At 39.1% G+C, this 15,630-nt stretch overlaps 1 protein-coding gene across 1 annotated transcript in view; it reads left to right on the forward strand.

The window, feature by feature from the left end:
- LOC139736671 (WD repeat and FYVE domain-containing protein 3-like) overlaps positions 1 to 15,630 on the forward strand; it is a gene marked incomplete at its 5' end in the record, with an annotated part of 32,568 nt that overhangs the window by 10,147 nt on the left and 6,791 nt on the right. Inside the window, 9 exons of the mRNA XM_071647418.1 lie at positions 251 to 370; positions 1,110 to 1,227; positions 9,232 to 9,338; positions 10,566 to 10,719; positions 11,889 to 11,980; positions 12,528 to 12,740; positions 13,250 to 13,382; positions 14,136 to 14,383; positions 15,368 to 15,430. Of these exons, the coding sequence (XP_071503519.1) occupies positions 251 to 370; positions 1,110 to 1,227; positions 9,232 to 9,338; positions 10,566 to 10,719; positions 11,889 to 11,980; positions 12,528 to 12,740; positions 13,250 to 13,382; positions 14,136 to 14,383; positions 15,368 to 15,430 (1,248 nt within the window). The remainder of the gene's footprint in view (positions 1 to 250; positions 371 to 1,109; positions 1,228 to 9,231; positions 9,339 to 10,565; positions 10,720 to 11,888; positions 11,981 to 12,527; positions 12,741 to 13,249; positions 13,383 to 14,135; positions 14,384 to 15,367; positions 15,431 to 15,630) is intronic.

Here is a 15,630-nt window from a genome sequence, read left to right on the forward strand (position 1 = left end):
AAGCTGCCTGTTTTGTTACTAGAAGTCCACTCAAGAAATGTGACACTACAGTGATATTTCTTATCAAATAAGTTGTACCAGTGAATTTCTGTTGATTGCTAGTGACAGAAGATATTTTTATCTTTTGTGCTGCCTCCTTTTGACTCTTTTGTTTTGTTTTGTGTAGAAGTTGTGTGTCAGTTTTTTAAATTGGGCTGTTCACACATAAAACTCACAAATTGTCTTTTTCCGTTGTGTTCACACCTGACAGCGTGGTGAGATCAGCAATTTCCAGTACTTGATGGCACTGAACACCTTGGCGGGGAGATCTTACAACGACCTGATGCAGTACCCCATCTTTCCCTGGATCTTGGCTGACTATGAGTCTGAGGTACGCTGTCACTCTCTCCTTTGATGGTTTTTATTTTGGGCGTGTGTATGTATCCCTTGTCATCTGTCTGTCTGTCTGCCTTTTGGTTTTATTGGTCTTTTTAATTTCAGTAGAGTTATATAGTAGGTGTAGCCCCCATAGTCATTCATATCAGGCAAAGTAGATGCCACTTATTTAGCAGTTTATGTTTTCTAAGCCAGAAGCAGTTGGCATTGTGCACTATTCTTCACTTAAACTGTCTTAGATTTGAGAGTAGCTGCCGATACTATCTCATTCTTGTGTGTTTTTCGAGACACTGTGAGTTAATCCCAATAAAATCCAGGGTTTTTTTTTTTTTTTTTAGGTTGGTTTGTTTGTTTGATTATTTATTTGATTTTGGGGCAAGTGAAAGTGAGTGTGAGGATGTTTGTTTTTTGGATGGAATATTATCTTTTGCATAGTGATGTATTCTGCATCTTCCCAATCACCCCTAAAGATAATATATTCCCACTGGCATCATTGCACAGAATCTAATGAGGAATGTTTGAAAGGTATCTCAAAGTCACCAAAGAGACAGAAATATTGGAAGTCTTTCCAAGAGGGGAAGATACAATGCAACATTTGTCCTATCTTTAATACCATAGATCCCTCTCAGATATGAACTTTTGGGAAGGTATGTGTCTCCGAGTCATCTCTGTGCCATCCTCTTAGCTGACCCGTCTTCCAGTGACCCCGATTTTGTCCTCATTTTCTCTCATAGGAGCTGGACCTGACAGACCCGAGGACCTTCCGGGACCTCAGCAAGCCGATGGGGGCCCAGACGGTGGAGCGACTGGCCCAGTTCCGGAAGAGGTTCGATGACTGGGCTGACCTCCAAGGTAGGTCCACGATGATCTCGATGTTGCCAGAAAGTTGTGGCTGCTTGTTGCCAGCAGTGTTGTTCGATATTCCATGCATGTTGCACCGTGCAATTCGTGCTTGTCCATTGCAAAGTGGCATTCACTTTCATGTCTGTGCGATATCTTATGTTTGCTATGTCATGTGAAACTTGCCATAACACGCCTGTTGTATTGGTCATGCGTGCTCATGTTTGCATGATGAAACCCATCATCATCAAAAATAGGGTTGAAGAAAATGCCACCAAACTGGTCTAGTTCTTGAGATATAACAAATGCAGCTTACTTACAAATTGTATATCCCTTACTTTGCGTGAGATGTGATGTTTCTATCATGGAATGTCTTTTGATAATACCTGTACAGATCATTAAATGGATGTCAATCATATAGATCATTATAATATATATATATGTATATGACAGAAGTACTTATTGACTCTGCAAATGCATGTAACATTTCCAAAACAGCAGTGGTGTTTCAAATAGTGAAAACCATTCAAAAACAAGGGAAGTGGTCATGAAACTTCCGTACTGCTACAAATCATGTGTAAATGCTATTTTGTTTTACATCATATGGCTAACCCATTTACTATGGGAGCCTGGTTGGTCATGTACAATGTCTACATGGATGTTAAACTCTGGGGGGGAGTGGCTTAATTACTCTGATACTCCTTGCCATTTGCTTGGAATGCCAGTATTGTGCAGGGAAATCTCAGGTAGACGTGCAAGTCATGAGACAGTATGTTCACTGTTCCTCAGAGTTTTGGAATCAAAACTTTTTATTGGTGTCAGCACCAATTTAACCTATTTTGTGGGCAAGCTTTATTCCCAGTGAACATACATTTGTAGGAGTGAACTTGTGTAATGTTATCTATCGGTCGTTGTTCACCACGGTCGTAATGTCCATTGATGAGCACCTTTTGTCTATGGTTCTTCTTCTATTTGACCTTTCACCCCCGACAATGTCACTTGTGTATACCTCTTCCGAAAGCAATTCATTTCGATGTTTGGTGTTTTGTTGATGGTAAAGCGTGCTCCAGACCAAGTTGCTGGGTTCTTGGTAAGCAATTTTCGTTTTTGTTTGTTCGTTGTTGGTGGTTTTATTTTCCCCTGCACACGTAGCGAAGCCCTTCATAGTATGAGTGAAGATTATTGCAGTAGGTGTGACTGTGACTCCTATAAAAGCCTTTAAAACAAGTTGTCTAAATGAGCTAATTGGATTTCTTTCTTATTCATAGGGTGTTTTGGGCTTTCCTGTTATTCTTTTCCTTTTCTTTGTCCTTTCACACTTCAACAAAGAGTGTTTGTAGTGCTGGGAGTGCTAAATGTCGAAGGTGCAACCTTAATGCAGAAATGATAGCCTGAAAATGGATTCTTCGTTAAATTCCACTTGTGCTTAACACTAGGAGAGACTCAAATTTTTACATTTATTTGCTGTCGTAATGTATGTGCATGCATATCAAACACCAATATTTCACAACTACGTGCTCAAGTTTTGGGCAGAGGCGTGGAAATGTATTGATATATGCATGTTTTCTCTCACAAACAAACTGTATGACAAAATTGAATCAAAGAGTTCACAAACAAAATGGACGTTAGCTGTGACTTTGCCAGTACTGCAAAGTCAACAACATACATGTATTCAAATATTTCTTAATCATACTGATTTTATGTGAACAGGATAATACAAATTTACAAAGTCTAGCACAGCAAAATATTCTTTCCACACAAATATTAATTTGTCACACCGCAGACACTAGATCCATGAAAAGGGTAAAGTGAATGTCATTACAGAAGAAGTGCCTGATCTATGTTGAATAATTTGATTTTTCTATGAATTTGTGAGTTCTTTTTTTTTTCTGGTCTTAAACATTGAAGAGGATTATACTTGTTAAAAAGGCTGCTGCCTGCAATGAAATAGCAAGCCAAAAGACAAGAGTAAGGTTCATATTGCCATAATATGATATTCCTGCTTTGGAAAAATCAATATCTCAGGATCTTTGTTGAACACCATTTCTGCGTTCAGGAAAATAATGAAGCTTGAGATGGTACACAGAATGATAGGATGAAAGGAAAATTCTTTCCATACCTAGGTCTTTTTTTCTATGGTAGTTGTGCTAGATGAAAGTGGGACAATTCATGTATAATTTGAGATCTAGAACTCTGAACATTTGGACAGATACTAAATTAGAAAATTAATGTTCAGCAATATTGTCAAGCTTGTATGACGATGCGTCTTCTTATTAGAGATTATTTTTAATCTCTTTATTTTGTTAGAAGGCTTCTTCTTGTGATGGCGTATAGTTGTGGAAATAATTGACATTGCGACAACAATAAAAGAGGAGTTTGAAGAGTTTACACCAAAATCTCGCTTTGAGAATAATTTGTGGAAATATGAAAGAAATGATAGTCTGCTAATTTAGAAAGTGAATTCATAATTCATATGATCTGGATGAGAAGTTGATAAGGGTTTTGGCTAGGCCTTCCCCACTCACCTTACACTTTTACCCTACACTCGTATGGCTCAAGGCACTCTTTACCTGCAAACATGTTTGAAATTAATTACCTGTAGTGTCTATGAGGTTCTGCACTCTACGATCACTCTCCACTGTTACTCTGTAACTAACCAGATACATTGTAGTGTGCTAATACATTGTACCTCGCTCTAATAGTAGACAATCTCTTTGGGATTTTCATTCCAGAAGATGTTCCACAATTCATTCTTTATACCCTGTGTTTGCACAGCTACTACGTTTCATTTTTTTTTTTTTTTGAGTGTGACCACTGTAGCTTAGAAAGCACAGGAATGTGCATGATTCTCAATTTCAGTTCCAACAAACTAACAACAGCCATGAAATTGGGTCGCCATTTCAGAAGGTTCTCAGTTCTGCCTTGACTTTGGTTTTAGTAGGGTGTCTTAATTGGACATTTCTGTTCAGAAGAGCAAAGCTGCAACACACCCATAGCAATCTTTCTTATCACATCAATAGAAGAAGCAGGAGATGATTCAATAGTCTGGCATACAGTCAGTCCAGGGAAAGGCATAATACGGGTCAATCTATTCATGTACATGTATATATACTGTCCTTTACACAATTGTGCATTTTGACTGACATGCGTGATCTTAGCATATAGACTGTACATCTGAAGCAGAGTCGTGACATGCTTAGTATTTTATTCAAAGATCAGCAGTTACCTAATTTCATCTTTCTAATAATTGATGATTCTTTTAGTTTCTGCTTCATGGCTTACCTACAATGTATAATCAAGATATTTCCTTGCTGTTTGATTGTCTTCTAATATAGAGAGAAAGGGATTTTTGCTAAACTCTCTTTACAATGCAAGAAATTTCAGGAGAAAAAAATCAAGGAAAAGGAAGTCTTTTATAGGCAATTCTGCCAGCATTTGGCTGTGTGCATGTGGGAAACCTGTCAACTCAAGATGGCACTCTTGTTCTTTTTGTGGGGAGGTTAAAGGCTGTGAAAATTATAGAAATTTATAGGAATGGAGAGAAATCAGAGAGATAACAAGGAACTTATGAGGATTCAACTGTTCATATGTGACCCTGCACCTCAAAACAAACAAAAAGTCGCCAGACATGAATTTTTAGTTAAGACCATATTCTGAAAGAGCAGACTTTAAGCTTTAAAATGATGTATAATTCAAATCAAATGGACTCTCCTAACCTATCTAAATATTGGAAAGAAAGCACAAACTCAGGAAAAGTGTGAACTGAGAAAAGAGGCTCTGAAGTACAGTGTCTATTCAAGCGCTTAATCTTTACCAAACCGAGCTGGCTGTGCGATGAATGGGACAAAAAACAGGAAGTAAACCACCAGAGTAACAACAATGAAGGGATTATTAGATTAAACTGAAATTAAGCATGCCTCATTAACACAGTCTGTCCATAATTAATGCCAACTTTCAAAGAAGTAGCAGTATCCTTTCAAAAGTTATTAGAGTTGAAAGTGAAGAGTGTGGCAAGGTTTTCAGAAATGAAAAAGGAATTCTGAAGACACACCTAATCACACTATTCTACCAAAAATGTTCCAGATAAACTGCTAAAAAACACACACATTCCTGCCCGTTTTATGATACCAAATTTTAGCATAATGTAAAAGAAGACCCGCTCTTTCAGAAAATATGAAAGAGTCAAGTTCGGCTAGGTTGACCCATTTCACTTATTTTCAGTCCTCACACAAAATCAGTGTGTGCGACTTTATGTTCGTTTTGAGGTGCACGGTCACATATATCAGTCAAGAGAGCGTCTGACAGCTGTCTGGCAACCATCTCTGTCTTGGATCTGTGGCATTGTTTGGGTTTAATCTGCCTTCAGTGTGTGTGTGTATGGCAGTGTATACACAGAATCATGTGAGTGGGACTGTTGCCGGCAAGTCCAAGTAAATGAGCAGAGTTTTGCAACCATGTCTGGAGGAGGTGCATGCAGTGGCTTTCTCAGCTAATGCTTGTTAATTTCAAAAGTTGTATGCTTTGTTTTCTTTTGTTGTAAAGGGAAAGAAACAACACACAGACAAGGTTTATAGGAAAAATGTTCCTCAGTGTCCACATGCAAAATAGAAAAAAGGTCGGTGGTTTGACAATTAAGCCCTGGTTGCATATTACTATGCGATCTTGCAATAAACTATCCTGGGTTGGAAGTACAATGTACATACATGTAATCACATTCAAATAGGCATGTACTCCAAACAAGCAAGTTTCCAATAACAACAGATTCTGTCTCTATTTACATGTAAAGTTGGTGTAAATGAGAATATCCTATCTTGGGATAAAACCCTCCTCTAGATGTTTTCCAAGCAATTTCTCTGAACATCAGTCCTGAGTCTTACTTCTCTTAGACACTTAATAGTGATGGGTGTCTCATGAGATACATTGCTTGATTTTAAGCATCCATCTGTCATGAATGTATCAGTGAGTATTGATACTTGAAGAAAAATGTGAAATTATACACACCTAGGGTGTACTCAGTGTACAGCCTCCCATACTGTTGATTTCATCATCAATCTTGCATCAATGCTGATTTACCATTTCTTCCCCATATGAGCTTCTATCTTTGGGTTTGTTTGGGTCTTTTTTCTGTCAGTATCACTTTGATATTAGCTGTGAAAACGTATATTTTCCCCTACCTTATTGCCAAATTGTACATGATTGGCATAGATTGTGTCGTCAGAAAGTTCATTCATTCACTGGTATATTCACAGTGCCATGAGGGCTAACAAGGTACAATGTATATGATACCAACATCATTTATGGAACAAGATCATATCATATCAGTCCATGTATCCTCATAGATTTCATTGTTGATGTTGTCATGCTATACCTGTAATATAACTTATGTACAATCTAAGACTTTTGTGTGTATTTCCATTTGTGTAATCACTGCTATATATTGTACTTCTTGTGCTTCGGCACTCAAAACATGTCATTACATCAAAGTTTTATCAAATGACTGATATTCTACATCCAAATATCCACACAGCATAAGTGTTATGAGCTTTAACTCATTTGCATATAACACAGTTCTGCGTAGCCCACCAGTTTTGTTTCCAAACTAATTTCACATATGCACTGTATTTAATATGAACTTGCAAATTTTTTTCAAGAATTTATTATCAGTACATATACATTACTTACATTGTAAGTGTGTTACTGAGGATGCTGTATTTTGAACAAAATTTTACAATTTGTATGGCTTTAGAGTTCGAAGATACACTACAGGTCCTTGATAGTAGCTGAGTACTGTATAAGTGAATATTTTCGCACAAGTAATTTTTCACGCTCTGCAGAGTAAGATGAATTTTGTGTGTTTTTAATTCTGCGAAATCAAGACATTACACAGTGGTACACATTACAACCAAATATATTCGCATGCTTTTATTTTTGCGCTAGTTTCTGGGCTCGCGAAATTGCCACTTTTACAGTATGGTGTGTCTGAATTACACGGAAAGTATGATATGCAAATTTATTCATGAATCTGAAAATGGAATGAAGTATTTGTCCTTATGGTGGAGGAGGGGATGCCGGTATACAAATGACGCACAGGTCTGAGTGCGTCAGTCGGAATTGTGTGCATAAGGTAACTATGGAATGCTTAACCCACGAGGCGAAGCCGAGTGGGTTTAGGCTAAATTCCATAGTTACCGCATGCACACTATATTCCGACTGACGCACGAAAAGACATGTGCGTCATTTGATTTATAGAATGGGTAATTTTCTTCTCAAAAACCCAGTTTTCTATCGTGTTACCCGATGACAAAATTACTGGATGCATTTCCTTTTGGCTTTCCGTAAAGGGCATGCATACCCGTACTTACGGTTTTTACTGGATGCATGGCCAGCCATGCATAAGTTTTTACTGGATGCATGGCCAAGCTGAGTGCGCGAACGCTTGCTTTAGTGCGCGAACCTTTGTTACAAGTACGCGTACTCTTGCTAAGTGCGCGATAACATGTTTACCACTGTGACTCAGCATATATTTCATGCGGCCAGTAAAAATGAACACATAGCTCTCGACCAATCAGATCGCAGGATTCTCGCTACCCATTCTATAATAATTGATAAATTGTTCTCTGAAGTTTAGTTTGCATGAGGCAGGCTTTTGATCTGTTTCCATGTTTTCTCTATTCATTTCTTTTGTTTCAAACTTGTGCTGTTACATGCAGTTTTTTTAAAATGATTTTCTTTATGATCCAAAGGACACACTAATTGCAATGTGATGCAGCATGTGTGGCTCTGTTAGAAAAGTAGGCCAAGACTGATAGCGATATGTTTTAATGGGGTGATTCTGAAGAAAAAAAAAATGCAAAAGAAATCTTACAGTCACAAATGAAGCATGAATCATGAGTGAATGTTTAATGTTTTGTTTTGAATCAGTGCTTGGCGGTAAGAGAGATTTTTCCCCTTATTTTCATTTTACACAGAAGACTGGTACAGGTTCTCTTTTTTTTTTAAGAATAATCCTTATGGACATTCATTTCACTGAAGAATATGTGTTTGAGCACCATGTTTTTTCATTGTGAAAACACTTGCATTTTGGGAGATCTAATACATTATGAAGGATAAGATATGAATAATGTGATGTCATCCAATGCTTTTTTTGTTGTATCCCTTGTCTGTTAAATCTGATTTCCTTTACATTGTACAACATTGTTTGTTTGTTTTTATGTGGACCCCTATGAAAATCACTCCTTTAGCTGAAAAGGCCATCAAACAAACATAATGCAGAGAGACTTTGTATGTTATAAAGATGAAAATGTGACTTTTTTTGGAAGGGGGAGGGGGGTCTGGAATATCAAAACTTGACACTGTCAGTGATAATGTGGTATTGTCTGATCTGACATTTTTAATTCATCCCCTCTCTGACAAATTGACAATGCAGAACATTTCTTTGGTCATGATGAAGATGTTACTTGTTTTTCCCTGGTATAGTATGAAAGTTTAAAGTTTAATACATGTACTTATTATTGAGTGAAATTTTCCAGATTATGAAATGGCTAGATATTGTAACTAGTTTGCCGCGAGAAAGGGCACAGTTCTGGCTTCTAGTTATCTTATGGTAAAGTCATGATCTCCCCCCTCCCCCCCCCCCCCCACCCTCCACCCCCCCCCCCCAAAAAAAAAAAACCCCAAAAAACGAACAAACTATGTGGAAATGGTCATGATTGGATCTTTAAAAAAAAAAGGTGCTATTGTTTCTCGTAGATGAAAAGTTAGTTTATATAGCGGTTAGTGGACATTTTGTGGCAATATGACTTCCCCTGCATATGCAGTGGAAAAAAATATCACATTTTGGTATAAAACTTGTGTAAATGGCTTCCACATCCACAATGGGTTATAATGCTTATACAGGACATTTGGGATGCAATTTAAGGGGGAAGAAAGTATCATACGTATGGGCACTTATCTCTTTGAAATGTTAACTCTAAAACTTGTGTGTGCATGCTTTTCTCTGAATGTTTTGTTTTGCAGATGACACGCCCCCGTGTTACTACAGCACCCACTACTCCTCGGCCATGATCGTCGCCTCGTATCTCATCCGCATGGAACCCTTCACCCAGCATTTCCTCAGATTACAGGTAAGCCACATGTACAGCACCAGCAGTTAATTATCATGTATGTGAAAAATAACATACAGCAGAATTCATGTCATGAATTTACTTTCAAAATAGGCTTGTCCAATTATTCAGTGTTTTACCAGTATTAGATACACCAAATAATTGGTGCGTAATTTAAGTGAAGGGCAACTTGTTAATCAGTTGGCAATACAAAAGCAATTTGAGACAAGAATCCATTAATTTGAATACAGTACAGTAGACTTGCCGACTAGAAAAGGGCCTTCTATTGCATCAGAGAATGCTACTTATCTGGAATGTGTAACAGCAGTCGATTAACAGTTATAGTTCTCCCCCCCCCCCCCCATGATGAATTATATTCCAAGGAAATGAGACTCTTCATCCTGTAGCTGCTGAATGATGTAGTAAAAAAGAAAATGGGATGATCGTAGATGAAGAAAACAACCTTGTATGTCCCACTGTTTGATTTGTTCTATAGTAATTCTTGGTTTTATTACCTCCGCCAAGGGAGGAGATTTTGTTTTCGTTATTGTTGGTTTGTGTTTACGTTCGTTCGTTAGTTAGTTTGTCCGTGTGCAAAATAACTCAAAAAGTAGTTAACGGATTGGGATGAAACTTGCAGGAAAGGTTGAGAATGACACAAGTACCAAATGATTAACTTTTGGTAGTGATCTTAGAATTTTTGGGGGAATTTATGAAGGATTTTTGATATTTTGGCAGGTAGGGTCAATGAACTTGGGAGTTCAGGCTGCGCGACCGTATGAGGTTTGCATGCGCGCACTAAAGTGCGTGCTCTAGTTTCTGGTAGGGAGAGGCACGCCGTGCAGCTGAGGGTTTATGACGTAGCAAAGGCTTCTATATTGGGAAATCGGGCGATTTTCAGCACACTATAAACACTTTCAGCATGGTGCCTAAGTACGTATGGGTGGAAATCACTGATACCTGTATCTCTATGAAAGAACAAGATCAGTGGTGGAAATGAGCTGCATGCTTGGCAGAGGTCTGCGCTCTTCGAGTGCTTCTTTAGTTGTAACTGTCCTGGGTGGCTTTCCATACAAAAATAGTTCAACCCATTTGTCTTGGAACTAGTGATGTCATGCATTAACCCATGGGTTGTAACATTTCTTGGAATACTGGGTTTGATAGCTGGAGTGGACTGATTCATGTGTCTGCTGAATTACCGTTAATCTCCTCCTGACTGCTTGTCATCATCCCCCTGCCACTTTATAGGGCGGCCATTTTGATCTGGCGGATCGCATGTTCCACAGCATCAAGGACAGCTGGTTGTCTGCCTCCAAGCACAACACGGCCGACGTCAAGGAGCTGATCCCCGAGTTCTTCTACCTCCCCGAGTTTCTCACCAACCATAATCACTTCGATCTCGGTGAGTGAGAAACGTAGTTAGACTCTTACTTTTCAAATGATACGCGATGCAAGACGTGATTCCATGCTGTCATTTATCGTGTGTCACGCTTATTTCCAATCCTACCCCAAATATGAGTTGAGTATCTTTGATCACGATGAAATCCAAATTACTACCAGCCACAGAGTCTTGCACACTATTCGTCCCGAATCTTTCCGGTCACAAGGCTATGTGTTTGACCTTCTCACGACCCTAGTTTTAAGATGCTGTACCATTGAAATTGTATTTGATCGAGAGCACATCTGGAAAGTTGATGCTGCTACATACATGGCGTAAGCCTATTGCTGAGTCTCACGCACGTGCACAGACAACAGTCTCTCTAAAACTACAGTCAATTTCGGGCTCTGAAAGTGCAGATCATTGTATCAGTGATTATCAGTACAGAAGACAGGGATGCCCTTTCAGTATGCTACAATCCATGGAATCGTGGGAAAATTTACCGCAGAAATTATCATATGTCATCTTTAGATTGCCAACCCTGAAAGTTGCTGAGTATCCGTGGTAGAGTATCTTGAGAAAGAATTGACGGAACTGGTTGAATATATTTGGTTTGCGCAAAATTGGAAAGAAATTTTTACAGAAATATTTGAGAGAGAGAGAAAGAGGCAGGAAACTTGATGTTGTAAGATGTGTTGCCCATTTCAAGAAGTAATTGTGAATTCAAAAATTGAGAATGGTTTTGGTGGTTTTTTTGGTCGAAAATTTTGCAGTGGAAGCAAAAAATTGTATGGACTGTAAAGGGCTTAAATGAAAGATTGTTTGTTCGTTTGTTTGTTTTTCTTAATACTGTACCTTATGAAATACTAACAGTGAATGATGAAACCGATAATACAGTGTAAATAGGTATGGTGCCAAACCACAGAGGTACAATTTATGGGACTTGATGAGTTAGTCAGAAAAGATAAGTAACTTACTGCTTCATCATCTGTTGGAGTGGCTGTCGTTTACTTGAACACTTATCAGATGATAACTTTGAAAAAAAAAAATATAGCAGCACCAACAGATTAGGATTTTTCCCCTGTATTTAATGAACTATCAAATTCTTCACTATATACAGAATTATCAAACTTTTTTATATAGTCATTAAATTTATTGTTTTTCTCTTGTTTTTATGCCTCGATCCATCGCAGGTGTCAAGCAGAGTGGGATAGAGTTGTCCGACATTGTACTCCCTCCGTGGGCCAAGGGGGACCCCAAGGAGTTCATCCGCATGCACAGAGAGGTTAGTCACCCCATGCCCCGCCCGGGAAATGTGAAGTGTAGAGAGGATGCGCATGGTAGTGATGTTGAAGACGAGGCAGTTGTTGTGGAAACGGATGTGATTTGGGATGTAGGATAATGATGATGGTGATGATAATAATGGTCTGTGATATATAAAGGAGAATACCACAAAATGTCATTTTTCATGAAAAGTACACATTCTATTGATATGTTACTGACATATATTATGGGTAATGTTATTCCTCGTGCTTTGTGAAAGAGGTGAGTCAAGCGTTCTTTCAATATGCTAGAAAAGTGAAAATATATTGAACTTTCTTTATATTTTCTTCTATATTAAGTTGTCCGTACATGATGTCATGAACTGTAGTAGTCTCCTTTTCCAATGATGGCACCAAACTTTAAAGATCCATAATTTTTTAATCCATCATCTGATTTTCCTCAAACTTTGCTGATTTGTTCCACTAATGCTGCTGCTTTCACCCAGTCTACTATTATATTTGGATTGGTTTCCTTTTTGAAAATGATGTCTGTGCTGTTTTGTCTGACAGGCGCTGGAGTGCGACTACGTGAGCGCCCACCTCCACGAGTGGATCGACCTCATCTTCGGCTACAAGCAGCAGGGCAAGGACGCCGAGGATGCGCACAACGTCTTCCACTACCTCTTCTACGAAGGCAACGTCGACATCTACAGCATCGACGACCCGCTGAAGAAGAACGCCTTCATCGGAGTCATCAATAACTTTGGGCAGGTCCCCAAACAGGTAAATGAGACCGACTAGATGGGTGTGGGGGATTAGGGTGGGGGTACATGAACAAGGTGCATAATAATACAGTTTAATACTAGTAGTAAGCCTAAGTCTTGATCGCAACAATAGCAATTTTTCCATTTGCATAATTGTCTGGAAGTCCTGCTACATAAAAAATTTGGCTTGTCAGATATATGGCATACACATTACTTCTGTAACTTGTTCATGTTTGTGTGAATTTTTCAGTTGAGTAAGGTGTTTTCTTTTTGTTTTGTCTTGGCATTCAGTAAAATAAGATGTACATTTTGTGTCCATCTGTTGATCTGTTTCTTTCACTATTATCACTTTCACTTATATCCCTCCCTTCCATGTCTTCTCATTGTTCACCTGCTGTATTATCTTCATCACTTCTCCCTTCTCTGCACTCTCTCTTTGTGCCTTGTGCATCTTTGATGTTTAGCCCACCCACTCACATTTAAACAAACTCTTTTTGATTGATGTCAAATTCTCCCCCACCCCTCCAGCTCTTCAAGAAGCCTCACCTCCAGAAGAGGGTCAGTAACAGGATAGGAGACAACTCGGGCAACTCCATCCCCATCTCAAGACTGTTCTTCCACAACCTCGACACACTCCGCCCCTCTCTGCAACCCCTCAAAGGTGAATTGGCTGGGTCACGGTCCCAGTGCAGACCTCCCGACCATTCTGAATTTGAAGGAAGGAATCTGAAATTTTGACCATTCCCAGCTCTTGTTTCAATAGGAGTTTCCCATTTTTTCTTGATGATTTTGCAACACTCTCCTGTGGGAACTCTTACTGTTCTTTGATTCCTACTTTTGAGCCAAATCATCCCTGTTTTTCTGTCAGAAAATTTGGGAGGTCTGACAGTGGTGGTGTAGCTTGGGGGGGGGGGGGGGATTCCTAGTTCTGTATTCATCATCTTCATCTGTAGCTGTCTGTTGGGAGGGGGGTAAAATTGCCCTTTTTTTATTCCTCCTGTATGCTGAGGAGATATTGGTTTCGTTCAGCTACCCCTGAAATAAAAGTACCTGTGATTCTGCTCACTGATTGGGGTATTTCGCAAGCAAGAATAACAGTTTATGAAAACATTCTTAACCCGTTAAAGATTAATCCCGAGAATACTTAGGCAGGTGTCTATGGGAAATTTGTGTAAAAGCAAGATCAGTGCATCCTCAACAGGTTAAGAGAGTTCCCCCCTCCCCTGCATCTGCTAGTTTGTAAAAGTGACATTCCTGTAATACATGGATTCAATCAGGTGAAAGAATATTATCAGTATTAAAGGTACTAGCAAAGTCAAAGAAACTGCACTATTACAAAGGGGATTCAATTGTATATGAGGAAAAATTTGCACTTTCAATATTTACTTCTTTGTTTCCATTTTGGCAACCTCAGAGCTGAAGGGGCCCGTTGGGCAGATCCGACAGCTTGACAAATCCATCCTTGCCGTGGAGCAGAACAAGACTCTGATCCCACCGGCCAACAACCGCTACCTGGCCTTCGGCTACGCTGACTTCAGCCTGCGCATCGGCAGCTACGACTCTGACAAGGCGGTGACGGTTGCCGAGGGCAACGGGTGTGGCGAGGTTCTCTGCGCTGTCTGCCCAAACAGCAAAACCCTCATCACGGGAGGCACCAGCACGGTAAGTCTGGAGAGCCACGATGAGTTTCTGTCCAATAAGTCAATAACATGTAGTCGTTCTGTGCCCCAGCACCCCGAACATAATCAACAGCGTATGGGACTAATTGTGAAATAATTATTGTTCTTTCACACAGTAAGATACTTTAAAAGTCGATCAACATACTGGTAGCAAACACATCCTTCCAATGTCTTGCTCTTCATTTAATTGATTAAGGTTGTGATCTATGTATTCTACCAAAAAGATTTCTCTGTAAATTGTTGTAAAATATGACAAGGATGGCATAGTGTCTAAAAAAAAATTTCTCGTACCAGTGTGCCAGGAATTGTTTTATACCACAGATGCTCTTTTACTGAATGGTTACGTTTTTGTCCAGTCCAGTCCTAAAAACTGCAGTATTATGAGGAATTATTATTGTAAGCTGAAAGTGGGTTTCAATTTCTCTGAATCATGTATGTTCTCGAAGGTTTTTAACTCATTTCCTGTATCTATAGACTCTTTGTCATATACATTTTAATTTCTGTGACTTCATGCACCACAAATATCTCATAATGAGTTAACTGTGTTTAAGCTATTAGAGGGAGGGTCATTTTGCGTTCTGCTATAGATAATGAATTTGAAGTGATGTTGTGTCGTCGAATACCTTGCTGACATGTTGAAGAAGTAATGTGAAATAGTCCTACCAAAGAAAAAGCGGTTCTACTGCACGTGTGTTTGTCAAAGCCTGCGATGACAGGAATGTCCACAATTCCCTTATCAGAGAGATCCTTAACTCCTTGGAGTATGTAGTGCTTTCATTTGTGTTGAGACACTTAAAATTTTGGGGAAAAATAAATATATTTGTTGCATGGAAAGAGCTTGTATTCAAAGATGATTTTGCTTGACTCAATGTGAAGACAGTTATAAAACCGTATTGTTTTCCCATGAGTAATTACTTAAAGTGGGTTCTGATTCTAAAGTTGTTCCGCTGTCTGTGTCTCCTTCCAGGTGGTGAACGTCTGGCAGCTTGAGACAGGCAAAGAGAGGTCCAAGCAGCTGACCCTCAAGCAGGTGAGTTTTAGGTTACAGATGGACTGGACCACTGATGAGATTAGGGACCCTGGACTTGTAATTCTTGTCCTACTTCATGCTCACACCTGCCAAAGAACTTGATGTACAAATGTATTGTGTTTCAGAAATCTACTTGTATTATGCGTGAACATCGTCATCATGGGTAATCCCTTTCTATGTTTTGCTTTGCTGATGTAGGG

The sequence above is a fragment of the Diadema antillarum genome, unplaced genomic scaffold, assembly GCF_040938485.1.
Source record: "Diadema antillarum isolate AM-2024a unplaced genomic scaffold, OU_Dant_1.0 seq00000661_RagTag, whole genome shotgun sequence".
NCBI lineage: Eukaryota > Metazoa > Echinodermata > Echinoidea > Diadematoida > Diadematidae > Diadema > Diadema antillarum.